This window comes from Chinchilla lanigera, unplaced genomic scaffold (genome assembly GCF_000276665.1).
Source record: "Chinchilla lanigera isolate Chin_1 unplaced genomic scaffold, ChiLan1.0 scaffold00081, whole genome shotgun sequence".
Classification (NCBI taxonomy): domain Eukaryota; kingdom Metazoa; phylum Chordata; class Mammalia; order Rodentia; family Chinchillidae; genus Chinchilla; species Chinchilla lanigera.
The window spans coordinates 7,360,674-7,370,266 of record NW_004955482.1 but is presented as its reverse complement, the minus strand read 5'-3'; the positions used below and the strand labels follow the sequence as shown (position 1 = coordinate 7,370,266).

At 45.8% G+C, this 9,593-nt stretch overlaps 2 protein-coding genes across 2 annotated transcripts in view; both read left to right on the top strand.

The window, feature by feature from the left end:
* Gpn3 (GPN-loop GTPase 3) overlaps positions 1-3,267 on the top strand; it is a 16,952-nt gene extending 13,685 nt beyond the window's left edge. Inside the window, exons 5-8 of the mRNA XM_005403151.2 lie at positions 892-1,007; positions 1,273-1,369; positions 2,036-2,164; positions 2,757-3,267. Of these exons, the coding sequence (XP_005403208.1) occupies positions 892-1,007; positions 1,273-1,369; positions 2,036-2,164; positions 2,757-2,816 (402 nt within the window). The 3' untranslated portion in view covers positions 2,817-3,267. The remainder of the gene's footprint in view (positions 1-891; positions 1,008-1,272; positions 1,370-2,035; positions 2,165-2,756) is intronic.
* A 2,733-nt stretch (positions 3,268-6,000) lies between these two features.
* Positions 6,001-9,593, top strand: part of Arpc3 (actin related protein 2/3 complex, subunit 3, 21kDa) — a 13,811-nt gene continuing 10,218 nt past the window's right edge. The window contains exons 1-2 of the mRNA XM_005403143.2: positions 6,001-6,283; positions 8,988-9,087. Of these exons, the coding sequence (XP_005403200.1) occupies positions 6,278-6,283; positions 8,988-9,087 (106 nt within the window). The 5' untranslated portion in view covers positions 6,001-6,277. The remainder of the gene's footprint in view (positions 6,284-8,987; positions 9,088-9,593) is intronic.

Below are 9,593 nucleotides of genomic sequence, written 5' to 3'. Positions count from 1 at the left end.
TTTTGCCAGCTATTCCTCAGACAAAAGAAAAGTATCTAGAATATATAAAGAACTCAAAAAAACCACACACCCCAAATGTAAAGCCCCAGTCCAAAATTGGGCATCTGAAATAGTCACTTCTCAGATGAATAAGTAGAAATAATATGTAAATATATGAAAAAACGTTCAACATCACTGGTCATTTGAGAGATGAAAATTAGAACACTGAGATTCTGTCTCACTCCAGAAAGAATGGCTGTTATCAAGAAATCAACCAATAACATGCTGGCGGGGCTGTGGGGATAAAGGTACCTCTCTGCTGTTGGCGAGAGTGTAGACTGGTGCAACTACTGAAAATCAGTGTGGAGATTTCTCAAAAAACTGAACCTAGAGGTTCTACCCAGCTGTTTCCCTTTTTGGTATCTTTCTGAAATAATTAAAAGCATCATGCCACAGCAGTATATGTACACCCATGTTTATAGTGGCAGTTTATAATAGCTAACTCTTAGAAACAGCCCAGATGTCCATCAACTGATGAATGGATAAAGATGTGCTCTTTTTTTATACAGTGGAGTGCTATTTTGCCATAAAGAAAGATAAATTTGAGACATTTCTAGCTGAATGGATGCACCTTAAGACCAAACGTTTTGTTTCTTTGTCGTTTTTTGAGGCACAGTTTCGCCATGCAGTTCAGGCTAGCCTTGAACTCACTTTGTAGCCCAGGCTGGCCTTCAACTCACAGTGATCCTCCTCCCTCAGCCTCCTGAGTGCTGAGCTTACAGGCATGCGCCAACACACCTGATAGCATTTCTTTTACTTAGTCCAGTTCCTTTCCAAGGAGGAGTAGAAGGCTATTTGGAGACTTTGTTGGTGACAGGTAACTCATCTTCTCTTTTCTGTTTCTTCCTTCAGTTTATTTCTGGCATCCTGGCAGCCCTGAGTGCCATGATCTCTTTAGAAATCCCACAAGTTAACATCATGACGAAAATGGACCTGCTGAGTAAGAAAGCTAAAAAGGAAATTGAGAAGTGAGTTTACTGTTTTTGCATTACCTTCAGTACTCAGGTGCCGAGATGAATGTTTGGTTTTACTAGGATTGTGTCAGTTTAAAATTTAGATTTGGGGGCTGGGGATTTAGCTCAGCGGCAAAGCGCCTGCCTGGCAAGTGCAAGGTCATGAGTTCGGTTTTCGGTACCGGAGAAAAACCAAAAAAAATAAATAAATAAATAAAATAAAATAAAATTTAGATTTGTTCTTCCTTTTATTCATTAGTTTTTTTTCTCACTTTCAAAGGTTTCTAGATCCAGACATGTATTCATTGTTAGAGGATTCAACCAGTGATTTAAAAAGCAAAAAGTTTAAAAAATTGACTAAAGCTGTATGTGGACTGGTAAGTTTGTGAAGGGCGGTTTGTTTGTTTGTTTTTCCCCACGTTATGTGAAGAGTTTGCCCACCTTTTTGGGAGGCACAGTTCAACTTTATGTTTTGTAAAGAGGATGGAGGTAGGAACGGACTGACTTGGCCTCCTCAGTTTAATTTAGAAGCAGTTATTGTTGGCTGGCATGGTGGTGCACACCTGTAATCCCAGCACTCCAGAGGCTGAGGCAGGAGGATCCCCATGAGTTTGAGGCCGTCCTGGGCTACACAGTAAGTTCAAGGCCAGCTAAAACTACAAAACAAGACTCAGTCTCAAAAAAAAGCAAAAAAAAAAGTAGTTATAAGTTAATAAATTAACATATTTATTATTTCAAGCAATTTGGACAGTGCAGAACTGTTTGTATCTTTATGACAATTCCAGAGGGTGTTAAGTTCAGCAAAATATCAGTGAAACAGTCTCTAAGTAATTAGCCAGTGACTGTTCTGGAAGGTCAGAGGTCAGAAAATCAGTAATGATTTGTTGCTGTTCTATCTCTGGCAACCTCTCTTCCACCTCTGCCCCCAGAATATACCTTTCTAATCAGAAGTATAAGTGGTTATAAAACTCAGGATCTAAGGTGAAAATGACATGTTTTGCACAACCTCAGGACACACTTTTCTTGAAATCCCCAACTCACAGATCGATGACTACAGCATGGTCCGGTTTTTACCGTACGATCAGTCAGATGAGGAAAGCATGGACATCGTCCTACAGCATATCGATTTTGCCATTCAGTACGGGGAAGACTTGGAATTTAAAGAACCAAAGGTAATTTCGGATGGAAGGTTTTTATTAGCTTTGGGAGAAAATATTTGCCAGCACTCAGCAGCTCCTTCATAATCCAGGCAACTCCTTAAATTAGTTTTTGGTCATTGTGGCGGTTACTTGGGCTTTTCTGGGTAATGTCTGAAACTTACACCTGTGTCCAATAGGAGGCGTTAACTTCCTTCTACTTTTGTCAAGGTGGTATCAGTGAGTTAAGAGCTGGGCTTGCAGCTTGGGGCTCTGTACAAAGAGGAGGTGAAATCCATTTGCAATTGGCTGCTCGCCCTCACAGTGTCACGGGGTGACTAATGACAGTCTTCACAAGAGCACTACAAAATCAGCTAAGAGTCATTTTCAATGTAAATTCAAAGGAAGAATGCTTCTGATGAGATACAAGCACATCAGTTTACTGTGTACCTGGAAAAATTCTATCAGTCATACCTTTCTTAACCGTTAATGGTTAGCAGTGAGCATTTCATGGAGCTCATCCTGGGTTTATTAGTTACATATAAAGCATTACCTGAGCAGCCTGTAACACCTATTGGTCTAGCTGGGAGAAGTGAATGTATCTTGTTTTCTGTTTCCTTTGTGTCAGGAGCACGAAGATGAATCTTCCTCTATGTTTGATGAATATTTTCAAGACCAGAATGAATGAAACATTTACTAAATGTCATCATACATATGTGAAGATCTTGTGGCCAAATTGGCAGAATATTCTGTTCAAAGGAGACAGTAGGAGAAAGCTGCTTATTTTAATGAAAAAAGGAGTACTTGGCTCTTTGCCTGGAGCATCCCTGGATCAGGTTCTAAGTTACTGTGAAGCTGCTGTGTCTAAAGGGGAATCTTACAGACTTGGACAAGGAGCTCAGCAGTAGAACACTGAAGCATATGCAGAGCCCGCCTTGATTCCATAAAAGGGGGTGGGATGGAATCTTTAGTAGGATTCTGATAGCATCAGTTTAATTACATTCTTCTTTTTAGGCTTTATGAAGGCTAGTCTGGCCTTAAAGTCATTATGTAATCTACCAAACTGGAACTCATGGCAGTCTTCCTGCCCCAGCCCCCCAAGTGCTGGGATTACAGATGTGTGCCACCACACTTGATTTATCAGTTTAGATTTTAAAAATCAAAGTTCAGGGGCTGGGGATTTAGCTCAGCGGCAAAGCGCTTGCCTGGCAAGCGCAAGGTCGTGAGTTCGGTTCCCGGTACCGGAGAAAAACAAAAAAAAAAAAAATTAAAATCAAAGTTCAAATGAGGACAACAGATGTAGCTCAGTGATAAAGTGAATGCATACAGATTTGTATATAATACAGGTTAGTACCTGTTCTGTGTAGCTAAGGCCAGTCTAATTTTATTTTTATAGTTGGATTTTTGTGTTTTGGGGGTTTCCTGAGAGGTACAAATTATTGTAACAAAATGTATCTCCAAAGGGAAAAAAATCAGGAAAGGTATAGATAAGATCATTACCTATATGTATCTTTTTATTTTTCTACATTGAAATGTGTTATTTGTCTAATTAAAAAATTAAAATAACTGTGTTTTGCGATACCTGTATATACAGGGCAGAAACAGAAAGGCAGCACTAACCTTTCATTACATTGTTTTCCAGGCAGAATTTGTGATTCATAGCCCAGGCAAAGTTTTTTGTTGTTGTTTTGTTTTGTTTTTGCCTTTTTGAGACAGGGTTTCACTATGCAGCACAGGCTGGCCTTCAGCTCACTTTGTAGCCCAGGCAGGCCTTGAACTCACAGTGATCCTTCTGCCTCAGCCTCCTGAATGCTGGAATTACAGGTGTGCGCCACCACGCCCAGCCCAGGCAGAGTTTTGAATGAGTAAATTTCCCTAAGTGTCAAAATGTAGGCTATGTTGTTTTTAAAATGCAGTTTGTAGTCTCTGAGCATTTAAAACTTTACCCATTCCTTGCACCAAAATGCAGAGGAAATCCGTAAGCACTGCCGGGCATTGTGCTAATAAACACTTCACATCACCTCTTCCCTTTAACCCTCACACAGGGCTCAGCCTCCACTGCTCATTGGGCCCCTGATCTGCCACCCCACAGATTAAGCCCTCAGAAACCCTGCCACCCAGATTCAGCTTTCCTCACTCTGTTCTAGACAGCAAAAGTACACCTGCAGTGTCACATTTGACCCATTCCCAATAAAGAAGGAAAGGGAGTCATGGGTAGCTTATGCTGGTGACCCTCAGGAGGGAAGCAGCCAGGTGTTGCAGAGTGGGTGGCAGAGGGAGCTGCTCTCTCACCATCACTTACCCAAGGAGAGCGTGAGGAGTGGGTGGCATGGGCTGTGTGCAGCTCCCAGAGGACTTCTGTGGCCTCAGAGAATGAAAGGGCGGGAACACCCGTGCGGCCCAGTGTTACTGATTCTGAGAAGCGGAGAAGAAAGACAAAGGACTTACTTGCCTTCTTCAGTTGCTCCTTAAGCCATACCTCTTTGGTTTAGCTTCTGGAAAATCTAGCATGTGCCCCAAGGAAGTGAGGCAGCAGATTTGGCTGCATCTCCCTCCGAACATGGGCTTCAAAAATCTGATCTTCCAGGCCTCATGGACTTTACTGTCTGATACGGGAACCTAACACAATTCTGATGAGTTTGAGGTTCCGTGGATGCCAGGCACCATGGACAGAAGAGAATGCTCCTGGCAGACAAGGCCTTACTGAGATGGGGCTGACTTAGTTAGCAGTTCGTTCACCTGTTGAGGAATTGGAAGTGAAAAGGGTAATGGAGTGACTAAGGGATATTCTGGCCTTTTCTAGCTGGATAGGATGATGCAGGCATGCAACTCCAGCACTCTAGGAGGCTGAGGCAGGAGGGTTGCAAGCTGAAGGCTAGCTTGGACAAGTCAGTGACAAACTTACTCAAAATTTAGAAAGAAAAAGAAAAAAATTTTTTTAGAAAGGGCTGAAGATATAGCCCTGTGAAGATTGAGTCCTGGGCTCAATCCTTAGTACCACAGAAAAGAAAGCCTCTTTTAGGTGCTATTTGGCTAGAGACCTAAATGAGAACTCAGATGTAGAAACAGGTTTCTTTATTTTGTTCTTTGGGACAGGGTCTCCTCACTCTAGCCTAGGCTGGCCTCGAACTCAGGGCAGTCCTTCAGCCTCAGCTTCCTAAATGTGGGGTTACAAGTGTGTGCCACCACAACCAGCTCAGGGGTAGAAATCCGATCCAGAGCAGTCTAGCCTGGAAAATTCTAGCAGGGAAAATGGCACTGAGGCAACAATAAATTCAGCCTTTCACATGAGGCGTTTTCAGTAATGAGTTTCTCAATATCCTCCAGGCATGTAGATTCTACAACTTTCTTTCTTTTTTTGAGACTTTTAAGTTCTACGTACTTTCCGAGTAGTCCGTTTCATCTTCACAAAATGAGGTAGTGTCTTCATTTTCAGGTAAGAACCCAGGCACAGAGAAGGGAATTCACTTGCCCGGAATTGCAACGCTAGTGCATGTTGGAAGTAGGATTCAGACTGTGTCCTCTTCCTCAACCATTATGCAAAGAACGCCGGCACAAGAAGGTACAAATCCCTGCTCTCCTGTGCTCTACAGTTTGCCCATTTTTAAAAAACCAGTGGGATAGGTTCATTCATCCACTCAACTCCTTGCTCATGCTGACCCTGTGCCATGACTGACAAACACTGAAAAAAGGGACACAAATTCTGCCTTTTCGACACACGGATGCGGAAACGGTAGAGAAACACCGGAAGTAAACTAAGAATCATAAAACTATGGGAGAAACCAGGAAAGAAGGATAAGACAAGGGGGCGCGGTGGGGTAGAATTTAAAGCAGCCCGGGGAATGGTTCACTTGAAAAGGTGACCTTTAAGAAAAAACAAAGGAAGCGATTAATCACATTCCCTCTTGCGCGCGTGTTGCGCATGCGCGAGCCTCGCGCCCTCCGCTTGGAGTTCGCGCGCCCCCTGGCGCTCCTTCAGATCTGCGCAGCCGCAGCAGCGGGCGCAGTGACAGCGAGCGGGAGGGGCCGCGTCCTCCCGTCTCCTCCCCTTCCGACTCACTTCCGCCCACTGCGCCGGAGCCCCCGCCCGGAAGGGTCGCGTTCGGACCGGGTCCTGCTCGTCTGTGTTGGAACCCCGACCCCGCCAGAATGCCGGTAAGCGTTTGATCCTCGGTGTGAGGCTGGGACCGGGGAGAGCGGCGGGAAGGCGTGCGTAGGCTGAGGACACTGGCCGAAGACGGAAAAGAAGCGGGGAGCCGGAGGAGGGGAGGCGGGGGAACGGGCCGGCTCCTGTAGGATCAGGGCCGGCTGGGGTGTCGGCCTTGGGGCCCGCGGGGCGCGGACAGTGGGCCCGCGGCCGGCGCTAGGGAGGAGGCCTCCGCCTGCCTTTCTGCTGCCCGCGAGGCCGGCGGGGCTCCCGAGACCTCCCCAGAGCCGGAAGCCAGGGCTGCGCTCTTCGCTTCTCGCCTCTCAGGTCCGGGTTCGGCTTCTTCTTTTCTGTCGGCCCCACTTCCTCCTCCGCCCTCGGGGGCAGGTCCCGCCCCCTGCTCGTCACCTGTCAGACCCACTTCCCGGTCGCCTCCCTTGCCCTTACGGCGGCGGCCACCCCGCAGACAGTGGATGTAGCCAGCCAGGGTCGCTCCGGTGCGCTCGCTCCCTTTGTGAGTTCATCGGAGTCGGTGACGGTCCCACCATCCTTAACTTCGGATAGCCAGGCCGTGAGCTTTAGGCCATCGTTGTCTCCATTTTGCAGCCGAGGAACAGTCGCTCAGGAACGTGTATTAAGTTCAGCGAACATTACTGAGCGTCTGCTGCAAGCCGATCGCCAAGACAGCAGCGCCTAAGGCCAGCAAACCCCGCTTCTAAGGCGCTTGCATTCCAGCGGGGAGATGGGCGATAACACGAAAGCCTGAATGAGGGAGGTAGTTTCAGATAGCGCCGAACGCTCTGGAGGAAATCAGGGAATGACAAGGCAGCGACTGGTGAAGATGGGGGAGGAAGCTGCTTTCAATAAGGCTTACCCGTTAAAAAGCAGCATGCTATAGGTACAGCTGTACATTTTATGAATCCCGTAGTTACCACTGGACTCCTGACTAGTGCCAGGCAGGCCCAGAGCGACACACTTCCTAAACGATTCCACTTCATTCTCACAGTGACCCTATGAAGCAGGTACTGTTATTGTTCCCGTTTTGCAGAAGACACAGATTCAGAGAAATGAAGCGATTTGCACAAGGTTGCATACTGTACCAGCCAGAAAGCCAGGTTTTTGAGCCAGGACTGTCAAACTCGGGTCATTCTAGTTGCACAGAGAGCACCCTGGACTTACTCTGTGGCTACTTTCGATTTATTTATTTTTGAGGCAGGATCTCGCTCTGTAATTCAGGCTGGGCTTTGACTCACTGTGCAGCCCAGGCTGGCCTCAGCAGTCCTTCTGCCTCAGCCTCCAGAGTACTGAGATTACAGGTGTGCACCACCACCCCTGGCCTACTTATTTTATTCCTGCTTTCTCCAGTAGTCTGAAAGTTCTTCAAGGATGAGCACTACACTGCTCTTTTGTGGGGGTGGGTGTGGGTATGGGGAATGGAACTCAGGACCTCAGGCTTGCCAGGCAGGCACTGTGCCACTGAGCTAAATCCCTGGCCCCTATACTGCTCTTATATATCACTATACTGCTGTGCCATGCACATCAAAGATGCTTGATAATCATTTGGTGAATGAATGAATATTTGAATGGGCATGTTGTTCTAAAAAGCCAGACATCCAGCTGGGTATGGTGGTCCAGACCTGTAATCCCAGCACTTGAGAGGCTGAAGCAGGAGGAGTGCTGTGAGTTCAAGGACAGCCTGGGCTACTTAGTGAGACCTTGTCTCAAAAAAAGAAAGAAAAGAGACTAAAGGAAGAAAAGTGATGTTTTGGTAAAAGACACAAAGCCAGTTTGGGGTAGGGGCTGCCCACCTGTAGTCCCAGCACTCAGCACTATAATCTCACCTGTAATCCTAGCACTGAGGCAGACGAATCACAAGTTTGAGCCCAACCTGAGCAATTTAGTGATTTAACAGAGCCTATCTTCAAAAACAAAAACAGTGCTAGAGTGTAGCCCAGTCTGAAGGCCTAGGTCAATGACAGCAAACATTTTAGAGCTTTCAATGACAACAAACAGCCCACTGCAGCATGCATGCCATAGGTTTGCCCCCACTGGCCGAGGTTCTATTCCCAGTACTGGGCGGGGGGCGAGCCAGGAAGTGGCTGAACTGAAAAGCTTGGGTCCTGATTTATAAGGTGTTCCAGTCTCTAGTGGAAATGCTCCCACTGGCTACCAGTGCAGTGTCACTGAATGTAGACTTGGAAGAGGTGCACGGTGGTACCCAAGTGTAGAGTATTTCCGCCATGAAGATACAAAAGGTATAAATAATCTTAACATGGACAGTAGTAAAATCTAGTTTTTAAAAATTGGGAAATGGTGAGTGCTTACCTTGTTTTTAATATATATTTAATTGAAAGTTCATATAAATTTAATTTTTGAGAATGGCTATGTTTAATAACCAGCTTGCAGAATTCCTCAAAATTTAACAAATGCTTTTCTTGATGGACATGATGGCACACACCCATCGTCTCAGTGCCTAGGAGCCTGAGGCAGAAGGAAGAGCTCAAGGCTAGCCTGGGCTACATGGTGAGACTTTGTCTCCGAAAACAAAAACAAAATTGATGAGAGGCAGCTCCCACATCCCTGTTGTCCTCCTTGGTCTCCCTCCCCTCGTCAGTCTTGGGTTGCCCTTTTTTTCTTTGGTGAAATGTCCTTTCCTGCCCCATGACATTTGTCCTCTTTCCGTTTCTGTATTCTTAATTGGCACTGTTACAGGCCTACCACTCTTCTCTCATGGACCCCGACACCAAACTCATTGGAAACATGGCACTGCTGCCCATCAGGAGTCAGTTCAAAGGACCCGCCCCTAGAGAGAGTAAGTCTGAACCATTGCTTTCTTTTTTTTTTTTTTTTTTTTGGTTGTTGTTGTTGTTGTTGTCTTTTTGAGACAGGGTTTTGCTACGCAGTTCAGGCTGGCCTTGAGCTAACTTTGTAGCCCAGGCTGGTCTTGAACTAGCAATGTTCCTCCTGCCTCAGCCTCCTGAGTGCTGGGATTACAGGCAGGTACCACCATGCCTGGCTCTGAACCATTGCTTTCAAATATTTGTATAAAATGCCTAGGGGAAAAAACAAAAACAAAAACAAAAACACAACAAAAAATACTTAGCAAACCTGATAATATCAAATGAGAAAATTTCTTAGCTTAGTCCTTTGTCTCAGGTTGCTTTTTTTCTTTTTCTTTACTTTCCTTTTCTTTCCTTTTCTTCTGTTTTCTTTTCTTTTTGACACAGGGTTTCACTATGCACTTCAGGCTGGCCTCAAACTCCCAGTGATCCTCTTGCTTCAGTCTCCTGAGTGCTGGGATTATAGCATGTGCCACCA